This window comes from Narcine bancroftii, chromosome 2 (genome assembly GCF_036971445.1).
Source record: "Narcine bancroftii isolate sNarBan1 chromosome 2, sNarBan1.hap1, whole genome shotgun sequence".
Taxonomy (NCBI): domain Eukaryota; kingdom Metazoa; phylum Chordata; class Chondrichthyes; order Torpediniformes; family Narcinidae; genus Narcine; species Narcine bancroftii.
In genome coordinates this window covers 65,822,656-65,846,262 of record NC_091470.1, presented here as the reverse complement: position 1 = coordinate 65,846,262, position 23,607 = coordinate 65,822,656, and the positions used below count along the sequence as shown (strand labels likewise).

At 40.0% G+C, this 23,607-nt stretch overlaps 1 protein-coding gene across 4 annotated transcripts in view; it reads left to right on the top strand.

Annotated features, from left to right (window-relative positions):
- Positions 1–23,607, top strand: part of arid4a (AT-rich interactive domain 4A) — a 129,968-nt gene that overhangs the window by 4,632 nt on the left and 101,729 nt on the right. For all 4 annotated transcript variants that reach the window (XM_069916895.1, XM_069916892.1, XM_069916893.1 and 1 more), the window contains exons 3-4: positions 17,484–17,590; positions 17,717–17,782. In XM_069916895.1, the coding sequence (XP_069772996.1) occupies positions 17,484–17,590; positions 17,717–17,782 (173 nt within the window). The remainder of the gene's footprint in view (positions 1–17,483; positions 17,591–17,716; positions 17,783–23,607) is intronic.

Sequence of the window (23,607 nt, the reverse complement as noted above, 5' to 3'; positions counted from 1 at the left end):
GCTACTGTATTTACACTGTGACATCCGAGTTCTGGAACCGTTTGACATAAATTTTGAACATGGATTTTTTTTAAGAAACAAGTTATAAACTTGACTGCAAAGCTGGAATTTTAAGGAGTAAAATCTCTGGTAACAAATTGATATCATAATTAATTTTTACTCATGGTTATTATCATGAAAGTTGAACTCTAGATGACATATTAGACATGTGCTTGACCCTAGCAGTCATGAAAGATGGAGGGTTTCAATCTCTTTGGGCTGCAGCACTTCATGTGCTCGAAGCTGTTTGCCATGTTGTTTACACTGGGGAAATTACCTAAACATAACATTTCATGTAAATTGTGGGAATATTCCAAAACAATCAAGATTTGTGAGTTTTGAAGGAGGAGTATTGTTAGATTTTTTTTTGTCTGAAATTCTCTTTTTTCCCCCTTTCCTCCACACCACCACCACGAAGGATTGTCCAGCATAGCCATCCCCGACATATTTTTGGCTCTCCTCTTCCCTGTGAAGTTGGTTTCTTTCGCACCTACCTACTACATAAAAAAACATACAAAAAAATTATAACGAGGCTCTTGCTTTAAGCTTAATAACTGTGGCTTGTGATTCCAGAACAGACATGTAGGAAATCATTCTTATTGAAGAAAACATGAATATGCATATTACAAAAAAAAATTTTAAAAACATTCTTAGTGCACTCTTTAGTAAAGACTAAAGGTATCACATTTTTCATGCATGTGATGAACTCTGTGTCGTCCAACCATTGAAATGGTACTGTCAGTTGCACAGCCAAGTATGTTCTCAAGTGGAATACTGTTCTCATTTATGTAATACAATGAGTCATTAGGGAACCTTGAGTATAAACGCGATGCGAAAACTTGATAAAATGAACTTTAAAAAACATTACTTATATAATGATCATTTTGGTGAGATCCTTGAGCTTGATGTCGGGCTCCAAATGGGATAGTGATAGTCAAAAGTTCCTCTTGTTGTGATATCAAGTCCATTCCTCAATTTTTGTCAAGGAAATTGCCTTGCTAAATTCACATTCAACTAAGTATGTTGCAGGAAAGGCAGTGAAAAAATATTTCGGCCTTTTCCCATCATTTTGGAAATCTATTCGGCAGATCACTCTTAACCTAAAAATCTTTTTAAAATTATTTGATCTGGCGGTGTGCAAATATTCCACTCTGAAGATCAATCAATCTCTTCTGCATTTCTGTCTTAGCGTAGGAGGATTGTTTTTCAGAAGGATCTAATATTTGAATATGGGTTTAACAGGTCATAAAATCTTCCTGAAGATCTGTGTGTATTTGGTTTAGGTGTCGTTGTCCTTCAGTGCCTCTGTGCTCATGTTCAGATTTGGAAATTGTAAAAATTCCCAACATCTGATATTGCTCCAGTAGACTAAGCTTTTTAAGGGGAAAAAAAAGCAATGGGATCCTTGCTAAGGTCTTGTTCAATAAATTCAGTTTGTTAAAAATACTTGCCAGATAATATGTCTGCCTTTTCATCAACGAGTTTTTTTCCAGGCTCGTTATGAGAAAGAAAGGAAATAATAGTGCATCAAAATAATGAAGAGAATTTCTTTTGGACAGCCAGCTCTCCTTCAGCAGCACCATCTGGAAATATTTGACATTTTCTTCACACAGCTGCCATAAAAGATGGTCTTGAAAGGGTTGTGATTTTATAAAGTTTTAGTGTTTATGACAATTGAAAGCAAATAATCTAAATGTTCTCTTAAGTTTTTAGCCACTAAATGCTTCCTATGAATGATGCATTGAACAGTAAAGACTAAAGGTATCACATTTTTCATGCATGTGATGAACTCTGTGTCGTCCAACCATTGAAATGGTACTGTCAGTTGCACAGCCAAGTATGTTCTCAAGTGGAATACTGTTTTCATTTATGTAATTTTTAACTTCAAAAATAATGCCTTAGTATCTGTTTTAATCCTTCTGGCAAACAACATTTCTTTCATCCAGTTCCATTACCGCTTTACCTTATCCATATAGTTGTGCAAACAGTTTGACCCCCTCCTTGTTTCTCTTGCCAGAATAAAATACCTTGTCAGTGATGTTGAAATTTGTTACATTTTGAAGCTGTGGGAAAGAAGAACATGTAACTTCAATTCTCATCCCATAATTATTAATGTTTATTACAAAAACAGTCAAATTAATTTTTTTTGTCCTTCATAACAACATTTCTAAATCTCTTATTTTTATGCTTTGGAGATTCTTGCTTTATGGTTTATTTTAGGTCTTGGGTCTCCAGATACTTTAATTATCTTGTACTTTTGTTTTATGTAAAGTTTTTTTTTAGGTCAAAATACTGTTGTATCTACGAAAGCACAAATGTCTAGTATCTGAAGAATTTAGGAAAGCTGGTCAAAGTGATGTTCCCTTTTCAAACCTGTGCTGGTTGCAGTTTTAATTCTGATGTCCAGATTCCATGTTGCATCATTGAACAAGGATGTATTATAATTCCTGTCTTTGACATTAACCTAACTGATTTATGTCTCCCTGAACACATTCGCCACATCTAAACACAGAACATTTTCCTCTTGCTGATAAATTTCTGAAAAAGTTTTTGAAAATTGTAGCATTTTCATGATTATATAAAAGAAAATGAAGATTTTTGTGGAAGATGTAAAGTTTGAACTCATCTAATTTTAATTACTATTGTTGATTTAGTTGTACAATTGCCTCTTGAGTTAAATTGTTTTATGGAAAATGTCCAATTTTTGCTGAACACTAATTTAAAAAAAAAGAAAGGACTCCTAACTAAACCAGTAATAACCAAAGATGAGTTCACACTTCAGTAGCTACAAAATTAGAAAAAAATATCATAAATAACTAGCACATGCTATTTTTATTTTAGCATTATTGATATGGATGCATTTTTGGTGGATTCTTTCGATATTTAATACTAATAAATATTTTCTGTTACTGCATATGTGTACTGTATATGACATCATGGCTACGTGAATCAGCCTTGTTACTGATTGGTAGAATAGCAGTTTTCATGAGCTTTGCTTTTTGAAGAGTCCCATCATTTGCTGGGATGTGAGCATTATTAAGAAGGTACGAAAATGCTGGAAAATCTCAGTGAGATGCTGTGAGTCCTGCTAAGTTCCTCCAGCATTTTTGTGTTTTTTGTACAATTACCACATTTGCAAACTTTTTGTGCTTCACGTTATAAGGTCAGTGTTTATTGCCGAATCTAGTAGTCCTTGAGGTAGAGGTATAGTTCTACATTTTGCCTTTTGCACTATTGAAGATGGGGATATCCAGGTAGTAGTGCCCCCTTGTGTCATTTGTTCCTGACTGTCTTGATAATGGATGATCAAAGGGTTGGAAAGTATTTAAAGTATGGTGCAAATCTGAGTTCATCAAAGTAGCATAAACATCATTGAAGAAAGTGACTGGATATTCTTTTGTAGTGATGTTGGTTTTGGGTTGAGTATTGGAAAGGATACCAGGAAGTGATCTCTTGCTTTATTTTTTAAACTGCTGTGCCTATTTGGGAAAGCATATTGTAGCATGAAGTGACCTGCAACCAAAAGGTAGTAGATCCAACAGTGCACTGCCTCTCTATTACATCACTTTGTAAATCCAGGACATAACTTTCCTTTGATCTTCTGATTGAGAGGTAAGAGTGTTTTCACTGATGTAAGCCTGATAGATTAATATGTAGCATGGAAGCATCCTATGTGATATTTTCCTGATTTGTACAGTTAATCATCACTCTTCAGAGTGGGGCAAAATTTGTTTTTGTATTGATAATTGCACCTATATAATATAATATTTTGGAGAAGTTGATGCAATAGCAAAATAATATATTGGCCTAAATTTATATTTACTTCATATAGTGTTGTGGGGATTAGTTCACCCAAAAGGCAGGGGAACATTTTTTTTTCCTTTCAGATGCGATGCTGTTTTTTTTTATGGTCTCTTTAACTCTTGCATGTTTCCATTCTCTCTTATGGAATTATGATGTGTTAAAGCAGGGGAGGCCATTTCATTCTTCAAGGTTGAAGAGGAGATTTACTCCACATGTCCATTTTCTTGCACTATGCTGCCCACATCTGTTGGCATTCCACATTTTCAAGCAACAAACAACTGTTTGTTTCAAAAATAATTAAATTACTTTAATAAAAATTCCTGGTTGCTAGTTTTGAATTCCATGTAAAGCAAAATATTTTATCCACTCTCTTGCTCTCTCCTGTCCTCCCCTCTCCACTCCACTCATCCAGTTCCTAAAACCATTTTTTAATTAATAAATGCAGAATCAAGCCATTCCTTTAACCAGTTTGACTGCAGTAATAACCCCTTTAATTTCTTGAATTGGTGTTTTGATCACATCTCTCATAATAGTCCAATAGAAATCAATACCATTACCCTACTTTTCATCTATTCTTCCATAAGGGGTGGTCAAAATTATGTGACCTCCAGTCTAAATATTGTCCATTCGTATTTCTTGTTTGGTTGTAAAATAGGGATTCTTTTCCATGAACTGCCACCATCTTGTTTGTTTTTCAAATTGCATATGAGGTAAATACATCTGATATTCTATTTTGAAAGAATAATTCACAATACAATTTATAGTAATTTGCCTGTAAATTTTAAATCTAAGAGTGTTGTACTTCACATTGGGTACGAATAGATGAAAAATAAGTTGAAACATGCATGTTATAGAATGATGGATATTTTGATATTGAGTTTTAGTTTACTGCTGCAGTTAAGGTAAAATATTTTTGTAATGTTTAATCGTCTTGAAGAAAATATTTTCAGTTTTGTTGTTTAAAAATTCAGATGGTACAAATCTGAATTAAAAGTAAAATACCAGAAGTGCTCAAGACATTGGGCAGTATCACTGGAGAGAAAAAGTTAATATATACGTCAATAACCTTCCACCAGTTCTGAAAAACAAGAGATCCTTGGAAGTGGTTATCAGGTATTTAACTAAAAGAATTTTTATCCAGCCAAGAGTGGAGAACAGCTACCATTTTCTTGTTAAAAGTTCCTACTTTTACATCAGCTTAATAAACAATTCATCCTTTCATCAAGAAAACTGTCGGGGAAGACCTCAAGCAGACCTCATCACACAGAGCATGGGACCTCCCCCCCCACCCAGGGCTGCCTGCTTAGTCCACTGCTGTTCACTCTGCTGACCCATAACTGTTCAGCTAAACAAGCTCAAACCACGTTATGAAGTTCGCTGATGACACAATCGTGGTGGGCCTTATTAAGAATGAGTCAGCGTACAGAGATGAGGTGCAGTCGCTAATGGACTGGTGCAGAGCTAACAACTTGTATCTGAATGTTCATAAAACAAAAGAGATGGTTGTTAACTTCAGGAGGGCTCTGGGAGAACCATGCTCCGCTGACCATTGACAGCTCAACCATTGAGGTTGTCAAGAGTATCAAGTTCCTTGGAGTGCACTTGATAGAGAATCTCACCTGGTTCATTACCCCCAGCTCCATAGCCAAGAAAGCCCAGCAGTGCCTCTACTTCCTGCGAAGGTTGAGGAAAGTTCAGCTTCCACCCTCCATCCTCACTCTTCAGAGGATGTATTGAGAGCACCCTGATTTGGAAGCTGTACCACCTTGGTCCGCAAGACCTCAAGGATAGTGAAATCATTGGAAAAGATCATTGGGGGTCTCTCTTCCTACCATGAAGGACATCTACATCACTTGATGCAGGCAAAAGGCAATAAACATTGTGAAGGACTCCACACACTCCTTCTGCTATCAGGCTTCTGAATTCCCAGAACATTTGTGGATCATGTATCATGGACCTTAGCTGGCATGTGCACTGAGGTGATGTGTTCTCCAAGCTTGCATTCTAATGTATATGTGGTTCTAAAATTTACTATCATGAAATGCGGTGCAGTGTTCCATTAAGCCACTTTCAAGATACTGAATTTTCATCAGGGATATAAAATGATTTGTCAGCATTTTTAGTTTAAAAAAAAAATATTCAAAGCTTAAAAATACGTTTTGCTAGTAGCTTGCATTCAGCTTCCTGAAGAATTGTAATCTAATTTTGGAGTAGTTTGGCTAAAACATAAAAAGAATACTGAACTAAATCTTCAATGTCAACTAAGAAACAAGTTTTATTGAATTAGGTGCGGGAGTGACCATGAGGTATATTTGGATATAGATTGTGGCAGTATGTTTCAGGTGGTTTCACCTATGTGAAAATGAACTGTCTTTGTTGGGACAGGGTTTTCATTTGGTGTCTGTCTTTGTTCATTCTTTTTGGCTTGAGAGAATTGAATACAATTCACTGTTTTGGGGTTCATTTCCCAGCCTGATTGATTTCTCAGCCAGATTGATGTGTTTCAGCCTGATGATGTATTTTTACTCTCTGATTGAGGAGGGAAAAGTGAGTGTGTCTGGCATGAGATTGATCTATCAGTACATTGAGTGTAGACCGCAGGAGGTATAAATGGATGCCATGGAGGGGAAGGAAGTTTGTCTTCAGTGCTGAATTCACTTTCTGTAGTTATTCTAATGTTGAGCAGAGCAGCTTCTATACCATGCTGTGATTCAACCAGCAAGCATGCTTTTAATAGTGCACCTGCAGAAATTGTTGAAGGATAAGGAGAGATGCTGAATGTTTCTTTTTGCCTTCTAAGGATGTAGAGGTATCTGTGGACTTTTTGATTGTTGCATCAATGTGCTTCTCCCAGGTCATTGGACATATTTAGAAGGAATTGAAGCAATCTATTCTCATTCCCCCCATTATCAAAACAAAATTCTTCAATTAATGAGGAATGTAAATGTTCTGGAGGTTCAGGTAATTGATTTTGTAAACAAAATTAATTGTTTTTATTTAGCAGTTGTGTTTTATTTGCTGTTTTTATTTATCAGCAATGTATTTGGTAATATCAGATGTTTAGAATTGTTCATTAGGACTGTTTGAAGGCCTAAGGGAGCAGGAGAGAATTCTGTTGTAATTACACATTTTAATTACTTTTTTTGGACAAAAGTGAAAAAGAACCGTGCGTTAAACTTCTAACGACTAGTGCTCAAATGGAAAATAACATGTCTGATCGAGACAGATGCTGAACTGAAACTCTGTGTTTGAAGTATTTCATGAGAAACTGTAAAGGTGTCTTATTTACACAAACAACTAATGTAATTTAATAGTTTATTGTTTTTTTTAGTTAAGTAAAAAGTTACATTATGCAATAATAGTGAAACCTTTCAAATGGAGATACAAAAAATATGAATGCAGAATATTTTGTAAAACAATCATCCATAGTGAGACAGTATTCCATACAGCATCTTCCATAATTTTTTTTTTCTTGCCTTTTGCTCCACAGTTTTAAATTTGTAATCAAACAATTCACATATGATTTAAAATGCACATTCCAGATTTTATTCAAAGGTATTTGTACATTTTGGTTTGGCCATGGAGAAATTGCAGCACTTTTTATACATAGTCCCTTCATTTCAGGGTGCCATAATATCTGGAAGATAGCAATAGTATGCACATTAAAAGTAGTTCTGTTTACTCTCTTGTTGCATATCCATTGCATGCAATAACTGCTTGAAGTCTGATTCCTAGACCTCACCAGGTACTATTTTCTCTGGTGCTGCTCTGCCAGGCCTCTACTGCACCCATCTTCAGCTCCTGCTCGTTTCGGGGGTTTATCCCTTAAGATTTCTCGTCTCCGCTCCATCCTCAACATCCATTGGAGCGCTTACATCCCTAACGTCGAAGTACTCGAGATGGCAGAGGTCGACAGCATCGAGTCCACGCTGCTGAAGATCCAGCTGCGCTGGGTGGGTCACGTCTCCAGAATGGAGGACCATCGCCTTCCCAAGATCGTGTTATATGGCGAGCTCTCCACTGGCCACCGTGACAGAGGTGCACCAAAGAAAAGGTACAGGGACTGCCTAAAGAAATCTCTTGGTGCCTGCCACATTGACCACCGCCAGTGGGCTGATATCGCCTCAAACCGTGCATCTTGGCGCCTCACAGTTTGGCGGGCAGCAACCTCCTTTGAAGAAGACCGCAGAGCCCACCTCACTGACAAAAGGCAAAGGAGGAAAAACCCAACCCCAACCCACCAATTTTCCCCTGCAACCGCTGCAATCGTGTCTGCCTGTCCCGCATCGGACTTGTCAGCCACAAACGAGCCTGCAGCTGACGTGGACTTTTTACCCCCTCCATAAATCTTCGTCCGCGAAGTCAAGCCAAAGAAAGAGAAAGATGGAAGGTATGATCAATTGGATTTGGATCGGTTGGCTAACTTGGCCATTCAAGAATTTTCCAGTTTTTAAACTTTGGACAAACTTCTTTGTTGCTTTAGCTGTATATTTGGGATCATTGTCTTGGTGGAGGGTGAAGTTCTGTCCAATGAGTTTGGAAGGCATATGCTCGAACTTGAGCAGATGTTTCTATACACCTTGGAATTCATTTTGCTACTGCCGTCAGCAGTTACATCATCAATGAAGCTAAGTGTGCCAGTACCTGAAGCAGCCATACATGCCCAGGCTATAACACCCCCATCACCATGTTTCACAGATTAGCTGGTATGCTTTGAATCTTCGACAATTCCTTTATGCCTCCACGCTTTGCTCTTGCCATCACTCTGATACAGGTTCGTTTTAGTCTCATCTGTCCACAAGTCTTTTTTCCAGAATTCTGCAGGCTGTACTCTGGCCATCCTATTTCTGTGGCTAATTAGTGGTTTGCATCTTGCAGTGTAGCCTCTGTCTTTCTGTTCATGAAGTCTTCTGTGGACAGTAGTCATTGGCACATCCACACCTGCCTCCTGAAGTGTTTTCTGATCTGTCAGACATATTTTTGGGGATTTTTCTTCATTATGGTGAGAATTCTTCAGTTATCAGCAATGGAGGTCTTCCTTGGCCTGCCAATCCTTTTGTGATTACTGAGGTCACCAGTGCCCTTTTTCTTCTTAATGATATTCCAAACAGTTAATATTGGTTAATCCTAAAGTTTGGGCGATGATTTCCAGCCTCATTGTGTCTTCTTTGACGTTCATTGGCACAACTCTAGTCCTTATTGAAAAATGGCAACTACAGACTCCAAAGGTGATCAAAAGCTTAGGAGCAAGCCAAACGTTGTTACACCTGCACCAACGAAACAATTAAACATATCCAAGTAATCACAAACACCTTTGAAGCCAAATGTCCCAAACATTATGGTGTCCTGAAATGAGGGGACTATATACAGCCATTCTGTGACATACATCAAGTTCCGTTCTGACCAACCGGATGTAAATCAGCCATATGTTAGCATTGCATGTAGTCCCCATGCTTGTAGTCCCCACACTGATCCCTCTCACTCTCCCGACAGGCTGCTATACCTATACAGCATTCTTTTATCTTCAATACTAAGAGAGATGTTGTGATGTACACAATGCCTGATGGTCACTATTGCACACACGCAGCTGTTTGCACTGGTGGACGTACAATCTAGCATTATATTTACATATATTAATTTATACAGTCATTTTTGGTTTTATGTACGGATGGCCATAAGTCGGGTTGGTCGTAAGTTGGGGAGAGGCTGTAAATAAAAATAGTCGTCAAACTGAAATATATACAAATAAGCTTGAATAAAATCTGGAATTTGCATTTTAATCACGAGAATTGTTCGAATACAAATTTAAAACTGGAGCTCGGGGAAATAAAGGAAAAAAATGTGTCTTTGTCCCAAACATTATGGAGGGCATGGCACAGCCACCAATTTAAATCATAATTTATTTTAATGCTAAGGAATTGAAATATTGTTGCAGACAAATCGAACTTTGAACCTTGGAGACACATGAATGGAGAATCTGGAGGTAAAAAAGAAATGACTGAGGGATCTTAGAGGTTCAGGCAGCATCTATAGAGATAGAGGGACCATCAATTTTTCAGATCCTGATTTGAGTTCTCTAAGATGCTGACTATCCGTCCACAGATAATGCCTGGCCCACAAAGTTCCTCCAGTTTTTTTTAAAATTGTGATCATATTTGGAGTACTCCAAAGTGAAAGTTTGGTCTTAATGAAGGAAGGATCTATTTGTCTCAGATTGCATGCAGTAAAGGTTAGCCATATTCATTCTTGGAATGAGAGGCTAGTTTGTGGTTAATGACTAATGTGGAGAGACTGTGTACGTTCAGTCTTTGTTATCTGCAAGGGATATGAGCACAAACTTGCCACCAACAAGAAAAAATGTGGATCCCACAAAAGTCTATCTCGTGTTGAAAGCCATTTAAATGTAGCTTTTTCCTCTTCCTTAAATTGCAGCCATTGAATTGTTAGGTTTGTTTAGATGATGAAATGAAGGAGGTGACCTGCTGAGATTCTTTAGTACGACCACAAGCTTTTCAAATGCAAGAGCCCCAACTTGTGCCAGTGACAAGTTGCTGCTACTCTTTTACATGTAGAGCTGTATGGTTGTTTTGTGTCAAGCTATTGGGATTAAGAGTATTTTTTGGTGGTGAGCCTATTAGTCCTGTGGCCAAATTAGGTCTGGGCTTGGATGCAGGGTCCTGTTTCCAATGAAACATTAGATAGGAGTCTCCCTAATACATGGAGAATATGGTGGATAACTGTGTAATATATAACTGACCTTGAGAGTACAAGTGCCTAGTGACAGCAAATGTGTATAATTGATCTCTAAGAATGGGGATGATGGTCATTGAAACTCAAAGGTCTTGACTGCCAAAAGGATCTTTACTTTGGCTGATGATTTCAGACCTGTTGATGTAATTGTCAATTAGGAATGGGATTAGAATTTCCATTGAAGTTGAGGGGGCTTCATATCCTATGCTTTGCAGTGCATATGTGCAAATCAGGAACTTGGTACATTCAGACAGTTAAACTTTAATGGTTCCTGATTAGGACTATTAGTGACTGTTGACAAGACTTGAATGGTTTTCTGCATTCGAGCCTAGTTTTAATTTTATATTTTAAACTAGACAGTGGTTCTCAACCTTTTTCTTTCCACTCACATACCACTTTTAAGTAATCCCTATCTCATCGGTGCTCTGTGATTAGTAAGCGATTGTTTAAGGTGGAAAGAAAAAGGTTGAGAACCACTGCTCTAGGCTCAATTGTTACTGAAATATTTTGGCTTGAGAAAAATTGTCATTGGCCCATTTCCTTTGGAGTGATGAAATCGTGCACACCATGGTTTGGTTTTCAAACTTTTTCTTTCCATCCACATATCACCTTAAGTAATCCCTTCCTAATCACAGAGCACCTATGGCAAAGGGAATTCTTAGTGGTATGTGAGTGGAAAGAAAAAGGTTGAGAATCACTGCAAACAAAAATTCTCTCTGTGTTGCTAAAAGTATTACGTATTAAGTTAATAGGGTCTCCAATGACAACTATTTTCCATTACGCGAGTAATTAAAAATGATTAAGATTCAATGGTTTATTTCAGATTTTTGGAGTTCTGTTTTGTGCAAAGCATGTGTTCAAAACTCCAGTACTGTTGCAAATTAAATGATACTGAAGGTACTTTGGGTAGAAAATGAAAACTGAATCTGAATTGATTGTACTTGGTGTACAACTTTGAGACTCTTTTAATAGAGCAGGAGTGAACTTGTATGTTATTGCTTCAATTGCATGTAAATAAGGTGAGTTAAAAATATTATGAATTAGTCCTTTGGAGAAAATATAACATAATAAAGGCATAATTACTTCAATCACAACTGTTGCGCTGTAAGTCAATAGGGAATTGTATATTTCCATTTATTTCTTCTCCCCTCAAGGCATGCTGTTTAGTAATTTGCATCATCTGACATCGTCTAAATCTGATAGTGTCAGCAAGTTATTTGTCTATCTGAGGTTGAAACAAGTTGTATCATTACATAACAGTAGAAGGAGGGAAACCAGTTTTGTATGTAAATATGAACTTTGTGCTTGTAATGTAAATCAGACAGAAATTTTCTTGAGATCACTTTTTTTTAAAAACTTCAGATAATTTTAAATATAGGGATGTGTGTTGGATCCTGTGAACAAACCACGTTTATACATAATTCAGTATGTTTGGCCTGGAAGTCAGCCTGAAGAAAACTGAGGTCCTCCATCAGCCAGCTCCCCACCATGACTACCAGCCCCCCCACATCTCCATCGGGCACACAAAACTCAAAACGGTCAACCAGTTTACCTATCTCGGCTGCACCATTTCATCAGATGCAAGGATCGACAATGAGATAGACAACAGACTCGCCAAGGCAAATAGCGCCCTTGGAAGACTACACAAAAGAGTCTGGAAAAACAACCAACTGAAAAACCTCACAAAGATAAGCGTATACAGAGCCGTTGTCATACCCACACTCCTGTTCGGCTTCGAATCATGGGTCCTCTACCGGCACCACCTACGGCTCCTAGAACGCTTCCACCAGCGTTGTCTCCGCTCCATCCTCAACATCCATTGGAGCGCTTACATCCCTAACGTCGAAGTACTCGAGATGGCAGAGGTCGACAGCATCGAGTCCACGCTGCTGAAGATCCAGCTGCGCTGGATGGGTCACGTCTCCAGAATGGAGGACCATCGCCTTCCCAAGATCGTGTTATATGGCGAGCTCTCCACTGGCCACCGTGACAGAGGTGCACCAAAGAAAAGGTACAAGGACTGCCTAAAGAAATCTCTTGGTGCCTGCCACATTGACCACCACCAGTGGGCTGATAACGCCTCAAACCGTGCATCTTGGCGCCTCACAGTTTGGCGGGCAGCAACCTCCTTTGAAGAAGACCGCAGAGCCCACCTCACTGACAAAAGGCAAAGGAGGAAAAACCCAACACCCAACCCCAACCAACCAATTTTCCCCTGCAACCGCTGCAATCGTATCTGCCTGTCCCGCATCGGACTTGTCAGCCACAAACGAGCCTGCAGCTGACGTGGACTTTTTACCCCCTCCATAAATCTTCGTCCGCGAAGCCAAGCCAAAGATAGCAATGGAGCTCTCTGAACACATGTTCAGATAGACGATGTTCTGACTTTTGATATTCAAAGTTACGATCGTCAGAATCCATTTTGAATAAAGGTAAGTCTACCTTTGTCAATGTGGTTGCTTTATGTTCTCTGAAGGAAATGCTTCCATCCAATCAACACACACAGATTGCTTCCCACCGCCACCACCCCACTAAACATCAACATTTTGGTGCTCCTCTTCTGCTTTGACGGACCCAACACCTTTTTTTAATAAAAAGGTGATTTGGAACGCATGCGCAGATTGCTGTTGCTAGGGAGGGGGAAGGTTGTGAGGAGACACCGCTGTCCCTTGGTACTTGGCGCCAATACTACCTGTATATGTAGACACCAACACAATGATTTTGACTTAAGTTGCGAGTTCCAGAACCAAACCCCATCGTAAGTCAGGGTCTACATGTATGTGTATTCGGGCAATGTAGAGTTTTAAAATATCTTGTAATTGGCATACTGCAGCAAGGTCAGCTCTGTGAAAGGATGTAATAACATTTTTTTAAAAAACTTGGGATTACAGTATATTTTGGCGTACAAGTCAACTCCCATTTTTCAGCCTCATTTTAAGGGTTTTTGGAATATTCAGCATACAAGTCGACCCTAATTTTTAGGATGCCTGAATTGGCCCGTTAGAAGTTGACCCCCAAAGATCGTGCGGATTGATCTGCTGGGAATTGGCTGGAGGTGATTGCTATCATGGAGGGTTCATCAACACAACGCAACTTGCGATGAAAGTATGAAGCGAGTTTTAAATGGAAAGTGATAGAAATGGCCAAGAAAACCAGCTGCTGCGCTGCGGGAAGAAAATTTGATGTCTATAAGAAGTTGGTAAGAGATTGGAGGAAGAAAGAAGAGACTGAACATTGCTTTTTTGGTATTTTTCTTAATGAGAAGAGGAATCACTTGTTTGCCAGAGTTGTAAAATCACATTGTAGAATGGGTACTTGAACAGAGACAACATTTTGCTACAGAGTCACCTGAAATAAAATAAGAACATTTGCACTGCAGTGGGCAATGTTGTGCCCAGTCCTCAGTATATATTCTGAGGCTACAGAAGGCTGGTGCAACCGTTTCATGAACAGGAAAAATCAGGTATGATGACCAAAAAAATTGCACAGTAACTACCAATAGATCTTGATCATAAAGTTATACATTTTCACCAGCTTGTTATACATAACCGACAGAACCACCTGTTTGCATTGGCAAATATTGGAAACATGGATGAAACCCCCATGAATTTTGATATGATAGGCCATAGAACAGTGGTATGGAAAGGTATCAGAACTGTGCAAACCAGAAGGACAGGCCATGAAAGGGCCAGTTTACTGTGGTGTTACCATGCATGACTGACAGGGTGAATTTGAGACCTACGGTAATCTTCAAATGCAAAATTAAACTGAAAATTAAATTCCCTATAGGCATTTTTGTCTGCGCAGCTCAGATGCGGAAGTCCTCCTCAGCGACAAGATCTCCATCAATCGATGGTCAGAACACTTCCAATCCCTTTTCAGTGCCAACCGCTCAGTCCAAGAATCCGCACTGCTCCAGCTCCCTCAACAACCCTTGAGGCTAGAGCTGGATGAGGTCCTGACCCGGGAAGAGACATATAAGGCAATTGAACAACTGAAAAGTGGCAAAGCAGCAGGTATGGATGGAAGGCTGGCGGCAAAGCTCTGCATACCAAACTGCATGAGTTTTTCATGCTCTCCTGGGACCAAGGAAAGCTGCCTCAGGACCTTTGTGATGCCATCATCATCACCCTGTACAAAAACAAAGGCGAGAAATCAGACTGCTCAAACAACAGGGGAATCACGCTGCTCTCCATTGCAGGCAAAATCTTCGCTAGGATTCTCTTTAATAGATTAATACCTAGTGTCGCCGAAAATGTCCTCCCAGAATCACAGTGTGGCTTTCGCGCAAACAGGAACTACTGATATTGTCTTTGCCCTCAGACAGCTCCAAGAAAAGTGCAGAGAACAAAATAAAGGACTCTACATCACCTTTGCTGACCTCACCAAAGCCTTTGACACCATGAGCAGGAAAGGGCTTTGGCAAATACTAGAGCGCCTCGGATGCCTCCCAAAGTTCCTCAACATGGTTATCCAACTGCACGAAAACCAACAAGGTCGGGTCAGATACAGCAATGAGCTCTCCAAACCCTTCTCCACTGACAATGGCATGAAGCAAGGCTGCGTCCTCGCACCAACCCTCTTTACTATCTTCTTCGGCATGATGCTGAAACAAGCCATGAAAGACCTCAACAATGAAGATGGTGTTTACATCCGGTACCGCACGGATGGCAGTCTCTTCAATCTGAGGCGCCTGCAAGCTCACACCAAGGCACAAGAGCAACTTGTCCGTGAACTACTCTTTGCAAACGATGCCGCTTTAGTTGCCCATTCAGAGCTAGCTCTCCAGCGCATGACGTCCTGTTTTGCGGAAACTGCCAAAATGTTTGGCCTGGAAGTCAGCCTGAAGAAAACTGAGGTCCTCCATCAGCCAGCTCCCCACCATGACCACCAGCCCCCCCACATCTCCATCAGGCACACTGAACTCAAAACGGTCAACCAGCTTACCTACCTCGGCTGCACCATTTCATCTGATGCAAGGATCGACAAAGAGATAGACAACAGACTCGCCAAGGCAAATAGCACCTTTGGAAGACTACACAAAAGAGTCTGGAAAAACAACCATCTGAAGAAACACACAAAGATCAGCGTGTACAGAGCTGTTGTCATACCCATGCTCCTGTTCGGCTCCGAATCATGGGTCCTCTACCGGCATCATCTACAGCTCCTAGAACGCTTCCATCAGTGCTGTCTCCGCTCTATCCTCAACATTCACTGGAATGACTTCATCACCAACATCGAAGTACTCGAGCTGGCAGAGTCCGCAAGCATCGAATCCATGCTGCTGAAGACCCAACTGCGCTGGGTGGGTCACGTCTCCAGAATGGAGGACCATCGCCTTCCCAAGATTGTGTTCTATGGTGAGCTCTCCACTGGCCACCGTGACAGAGGTGCACCAAAGAAGAGGTACAAGGACTGCCTAAAGAAAGCTCTTGGTGCCTGCCACATTGACCACCGCCAGTGGGCTAATATCGCCTCAAACCGTGCATCTTGGCGCCTCACAGTTCGGCAGGCAGCAACCTCCTTTGAAGAAGACTGCAGAGCCCACCTCACTGACAAAAGACAAAGGAGGAAAAACCCAACACCCAACCCCAACCAACCAATTTTCCCTTGCAACCGTGTCTGCCTGTCCCACATCGGACTTGTCAGTCACCAACGAGCCTGCAGCAGACATGGACATACCCCTCCATAAATCTTCGTCGGCGAAGCCAAGCCAAAGAATGAAAAAGGATGGATGGATGAAAATGGTGTAAAACGAGGTGTAAACAATGTGTGGTACAGGCGGCCAGGCGATTTATGCAAAGAAAGGAGTTTTCTGGACTGGGATAGGTTTTGTAGCCACTTAACTGAGAAGGCTAAAAGTAATTAGCATTACATAATACATGGCGGTTGTCCCAGGTGGTTTGATGTCAACATTGCAACCTCTTGATGTCGGCTTGAACAAGCCATTCAAAGTCCATGTGTGCGAGGAATAGAATCTATAGATGTTGAGTGCAGAAAAGTTGTTTACAAAAGCTGGGGCAATGTGTGATGTGGTGTAGTAACTTTGTGCTCAAGGCATGGGACAAAGTTAGAGACTGATAAAATTGTTCAAAAAGTTTGGTATCTCTTGTGCAATTGATGGCACTGATGGCGATGCTGAAACTGCCTCATCAGATACAAATTGGGACCCACATGATAACTGTTTAAACAGTGAGAGTTTGGATGGGCTTGCCGCTATCTTTGCCTCCGACGATAATAGCAAGAGTTATTTTGAAGGGTTCTAATTGTGTGGTTGTTTTCAGACGATGATTGTGATTTTGAAGGGTTCTAAATGTGTTGTTTTCAGACTATGACGGTGATTTTGAAGGGTTCTAATTGTTTTCAATAAAAATCTCAATGAAAATCTGTTGCAGTCAGGTTTTTTGGTTTTCAAGACCCGATTTATTCGCCAAATCTGCTTTTAAGGTCTCAAAAGTGTATCTGGCATACAAGTCCACCTCCTTTGGTTTTTTTTGAGAGATTTTTTTTGGGTTTCACAACTCGACTTAAACCAAAATAATGATAAAGTAGTATTTAAGAATATTATTTTCTCCTCTTAGGCATAGGAGGAACAATGAGTTTTCTTTCTCGTGCGTCCATTGCCTGGTTCAAGTCTCAGGTCATTAAATTTGTCCTAATGTGCTGGCTCCCATATATTGCTTTTGTTAATGGCAAAGACCATTTTTTTTAAGGTTGATTTCCTCAAATATTTTGACTCCTGGAATTGAAAGTGGAAAACTGTCTTGTGCAATTCTTGGGTTCTGTATACGGTATTTCAAAATATGCCAAAGCATTTTCAATAAAGTATCATTTTCACTTTTGATTGGTTTTCCAATAAATTCAGATTTGCTTTTGTGTTTTACAGGCAGCTGATGAGCCTGCCTATCTCACAGTGGGTACAGATGTTAGTGCCAAGTACCGTGGTGCCTTCTGCGAGGCAAAAATTAAGACCGTGAAGCGACTGGTAAAGGTCAAGGTATATGGCTTAATGATTAACAAAATCTCTTGTATTGCTCCATTTTTGGCTTGAACTTATAACTTTTGAATGCAGAATAATTTCGTGTATATTAAATCCATTTTTTGCATTTGTTATATTGTCTAGGTGTTCTTTAAGCATGACAATTCTACACAAGTTGTCCAGGATGATCAAGTTAAAGGCCCATTAAGGGTACGTATGGCTTTTCACTGAGGTTTTGCTGGTATTGCTCTAGCAATAATCATGCAGTAGTGCAGAAATCTACTTACTAAGACCACTTCTTTCCTCTGTCACACTAACTGGCTGGATCAATATCTCACTGCTCTTGCTGAAGTTTTTGTCTAATCCTCAAATGCTTCCTTTCTTTATGATTGACTCCACATCAACTTAATATAAAAAGCTTGTAGAAATATCCTGTACTGCCTGTCTGGCCTATCACTTGCCTTTACTGAGCTTCACTTCCAATTTGTTGCATATTTAATTAAAGTTAAAATGTTATATTATTTTCTGTTTAATTATGATTTGAATTGTGTGAAAATAATGTTTCATCATGACTGCAAAATCAATAAATGGTTTTTTATTGAAATAGCGTATCTGGATGGAATCTGGTCTGTGTTTATTTGTAAATTTGGAGGCAGGAAATTTTGTCTCAAATAAAACAAAAATAAATGCAGATTTTAATCAATTGTACTGCTAAATTGTACCCCTATGGACTATTTTATTGGAGTGTTTCTAATTAGAAAAATACTATTATATAATGGCTAATCTGTTTTTTGATAATCTTGACTACTGAATATAACTAATGTGACTTTTTGGGAGTCGCATTAGGGGCGCAGTATTTTAAGGATGACTTCACTTATCATGTGGTACATCGCTCCGCTGTGCCCCTTAAATAGCAGCTAGTAGGTTATCACAGGATGCAGAATTGGCAGCGAAGTGGTAGATGACGTTCAATCCAAATAAGTGTGAAGTGATGTATCTTAGAAGGTCAAAATTGAAAGTGGAATACGTGGTTAATGGCAGGATTCTTCAGTGTGGAAGAATAGTGGGACCTTGGGGTCCAAATCCATAGATCTCTTAAGATTGCTGTACAGGTTGATAGGGTGGTTAAGAAGGCTTCTGGTATGCTGGCTTTCATAAATCGGGGAATTGAGTTCAAGAGCCGTGAGTAGGGTAATGTTGCAGTTCTATAGAACTCTGGTTAGACCACACTTGGAATATTGTGTTCAGTTATAGTCGTGTCATTGGATGAATGAAGAAACTTTAGAGAGGATGTAGAGGAGATTTATCAATATTGGAGAATGTCTTGTGAGCCAAGGTTAACAGAGCTAGGGTTTTTCTCCTTGGAGCCAAGAATGATGAAAGGTGACTTAATAGAAGTCTTCAAGAATTTTAGAGGAACAGATAGGGTAGACAGCCAGCATCTTTTTCCTGGGACAACAGTAGCAAATACCAGATGATATCTGTCTAAGCAGAAAGGGGGAGGGGGGGGTTGTTTAGGGGAGTTGTCAGGGGAAAGTTTTTTTCTTTAAACCCAGAGTATGGGTGCCTGGTATATATTGCCAAGGCTGGTGCTGGAGGCTGGTACAATGGGGCATTTTTAAAAATAAAACCCTCTAAGATAGACTCATGGATGCAAAAAAGAGGGTGATAGGTGTGAGGAAAGGAAGGTTGAATAGGTTTAAATAGGTCAGCACACATTGTGGGCTGAAGAACTTGTGCTGTAAGTTCTAGGTTCTATATGTTCTATTATTCACAGAGTTGTTTAAAATATAGTGAAAATTTTTTAAATTTTTCAAAAAACCATCAAGCCATGTCATTTTCAACTTTTAGATGTTGAGCTTTGTAATGTTAGAAAATGTTTTGAACAGACCCAGTTAGCAATTATGATTTTTGTATCACTTAATTTTGTAGTTGGGATATTTGATTTGTTACTCATTGATTACAAAGTATGACGTGTTAATTATTACCTTTTTTAAAAAAGAAACTGCCTAATGAATTTGGGACATAGATTAGCGTAGAGTTGAAACATTTGTCCTTCAAAGCTGTTCTATACTTTCTATTGCATGACTTAAAAAATCAAAATCAATCATGTGCAGCAAAGTGCTCGAGCATCTTTGCCACATTTCATGATCTCTATTGATTTAATTATTCTTGTGCCAACAAATCAGTGTAAATAATTTTAAATTTTATGTTTTACAGATCACTTAGATCACTAAAGCTTCCTTTAGCCTGCAGGGAATGTACATTGACAGTTCACATTTGCTGTGGGCACAAAGATAGTAACTTATTGAAGTGTATTTGGCAGTTGAGGGTAGGGGGAGTGTTGGGTTTGGTTAGAACAGGTTGGGATTACTGCTGGCTAATGTAAATTGTTGAAATGCAATAATTAAGGCAGGTGCTTAAAGAAATGCTGAACTTTATATATGGAAGGTTTGAGCATAGTTGGATCAAAGTTGGACATGGAGAGTGCAGATTTACTAGAATACATTCTAGATTCTAAAAGATGAAGTGAGGATGAGAGGTTTCTACAATCAGGAATTAATTTGGAAGGTTACAGCTGGTTTGTTTCAACATTTCAAGATGGAGATGCATTTTCCTCTGGTTGGCAAGTTTAGCCAGGTTTTGGTGTGGTGGTGGGGTTAAGAAAAAAAAATTCCTTTCACATTTTGGGTATTAGAAATTTGGAATTCTAAGTTTCATTTGAAATTGGTTAAAACTGGCTTATATGCTCAGATGCTTTTTCCACATAAAAAATGTAAGCTCTGCCCTTAAAATAGCTTCTCAAACCAGTTAACCTTTCAAAGACATGGAGATATTGGTAACAATTCCATATGTCCATATTTTGCTATCAGCTATGCTTTTACTAAATGGTGCAACATACTTTGGAACAAAAACCATCTTCCATTATGCTATCATGGTGGATTTGTTTAAACTGAAATTTTTAATTCTACATGAGCATGTACCACTTTGCCACCAGAAGAGAAACCACCCCAGGTCAAGTGTACACCAACATACATGTTCACGCTGCCCCTCCACCGCTCCTTGAATACTCGGACCACTTGTCCATCCTGTTAACCCCAGCCTAAAGACGGTTGGAAAAACAGTTAGTCGATAGAGATCAGGAGGTGGGTGGAGGGGTTGCGTGCTTGCACAGTTGTGTGACTGGACTGCTTTGATACCACAGACTGGCACTGTTTCAGGAAGGTGATTACTTACAGTGTACGTAAACATTAACATGAGCTGAGAGATTGGCAACGTTAGCAAGCGTGGTCGAGGATGTCATGGCGATCAAATGCTAGTCGAACAGGGCCAATCAGAAACCACGGTTGGATGTAGAGGTCCGTGCACATCTCGGCTCGAGATGCACCCTTCAGAACAGGAGACAAGTTAGAACTAAGATTAACCAGGGCTGAACTTTCCTGTGCATTCTGGAAGGCAAAACGTGGGTACTCACTGAGGATCTATAGTTAGCTTTCTGACATGAAGTGCATGTGGCAAGATATCAATAACTGATCAGGGGAACCTTGCGAGGTGACGCCTCTCTTCTGGACAGACTTGAACATCTTCTTTGCACAGTTCTATTTTATTTACTGTTTAATAATATTTCTTGCAATATATGTACATATGCACTGTTTAAATGTATAATTTGTCTGAATTTGTTATGTATGTTCCCGTGTTTTGCATGGTTCTACACAGTGGACTGGAAAATGCTCTTTTGTCGGGTTGTACTGGTACAATCGGATGACAAATAAACTTGAACTGGAGAATAGGATTACTTGAACCAGGGATGACAAATGTGTCCTTGAACATCACATTGCTCCTGTGGCTATTGGATGTAACAATCACATTTAACAGTGGTACCAAACAAGAGGCTTGTTGACAGATTAAGCCTGTGGTGGCCTGGTCTAGCCCACCTTGGTAAGCAGCAAGTCACTGCCCTCATCATATCCCAGCCTGCACTTAATGCAGAATGAACTTGCTCTCCCCCCACAGATCTGGTTTTTAATGCTTCTATGTGTTTCCACATCAAAAGTACACCCTACCCTTAATAGTTATGAAAGCCAGTTAACATATCTTTAAGCTTGTTTAAGCGCCTTGGATGCCCCCCAAAGTTCCTCAACATGGTTATCCAACTGCACGAAAACCAACAAGGTCGGGTCAGATACTGCAATGAGCTCTTTGAACCCTTCTCCATTAACAATGGTGTGAAGCAAGGCTGCGTTCTCGCACCAACCCTCTTTTCAATCTTCTTCAGCATGATGCTGAAACAAGCCATGAAAGACCTCAACAATGAAGACGCTGTTTACATCCGGTACCGCATGGATGGTACCGCACGGATGGCAGTCTCTTCAATCTGAGGCACCTGCAAGCTCACACCAAGACACAAGAGCAACTTGTCCGTGAACTACTCTTTGCAGACGATGCCGCTTTAGTTGCCCATTCAGAGCCAGCTCTCCAGCGCTTGACGTCCTGTTTTGCAGAAACTGCCAAAATGTTTGGCCTGGAAGTCAGCCTGAAGAAAACTGAGGTCCTCCATCAGCCAGCTCCCCACCATGACTACCAGCCCCCCCCACATCTCCATCAAGCATACAAAACTCAAAACAGTCAACCAGTTTACCTATCTCGGCTGCACCATTTCATCTGATGCAAGGATCGACAACGAGATAGACAACACTCGCCAAGGCAAATAGCGCCTTTGGAAGACTACACAAAAGAGTCTGGAAAAACAACCAACTGAAAAACCTCACAAAGATTAGCGTATACAGAGCCGTTGTCATACCCACACTCCTATTCAGCTCCGAATCATGGGTCCTCTACTGGCATCACCTACGGCTCCTAGAACACTTCCACCAGCATTGTCTCCGCTCCATCCTCAACATTCATTGGAGCGACTTCATCACCAACATCGAAGTACTCGAGATGGCAGCGACCGACAGCATCGAATCCACGCTGCTGAAGATCCAACTGCGCTGGGTAGGTCACGTCTCCAGAATGGAGGACCATCGCCTTCCCAAGATCGTGTTCTATGGCGAGCTCTCCACTGGCAACCGAGACAGAGGTGCACCAAAGAAGAGGTACAAGGACTGCCTAAAGAAATCTCTTGGTGTCTGCCACATTGACCACTGCCTGTGGGCTTATATCACCTCCAACCGTGCATCTTGGCGCCTCACAGTTCGGCAGGCAGCAACCTCCTTTGAAGAAGACTGCAGAGCCCACCTCACCGACAAAAGGCAAAGGAGGAAAAACCCAACCCCAACCAACCAATTTTCACTTGCAACTGTGTCTGCCTGTCCCACATCGGACTTGTCAGCCACAAATGAGCCTGCAGCTGACTTGGACATTACCGCTCCATAAATCTTCATCCGCGAAGCCAAGCCAAAGAATGTGTTACAATACAAGGAATTGAAATGTATAGACTAGTAAATATGTTACTTATATGTTAAAGTTATTTCACTGTAATTGAAATATTATCAAGCAGTTATGTCTCCAAATATAACTAAATTTAATAAATGATAATGTTTAACTTCCATGGAGTTGTTCCTCTCCACGCTTCGTTTCCACCACTTTAACTGCAGGAAATTAGCACTATACTGCAGTGCTGCATGATGGGTCGAATATCAGAACATGGTTAGATTGAAAGTGTAAAGACCTCGAGGTTTGGCATCTGTGAGTGATTCTAATGATTAATCTGATACTCCTCAGAAGGGTGCAGACAATGCAACATCAGCAAAGCTTGTCATACAGTTACCAGATAACAATCAGCTACCCTCTCTCTGTGATATAACTAAGGTAAACTATTCACAGGAGACTCGATAATAACTTGAGATGAACTTTTATTCATTTTTCTGAGCTGATCATATGAAAGAAAATTGTGTTTATAGGCCTTTTGTAATGTTATTCTTGATTCAAGTGCTTGAGGGATTTGAAGTAATTCCTTTCTTTTAAAGCTAAGAGTTTTTCAACCTGTACAAGATCCAGTTTTTCATAATTGGTTTAGATTAGGTATTGAAAGT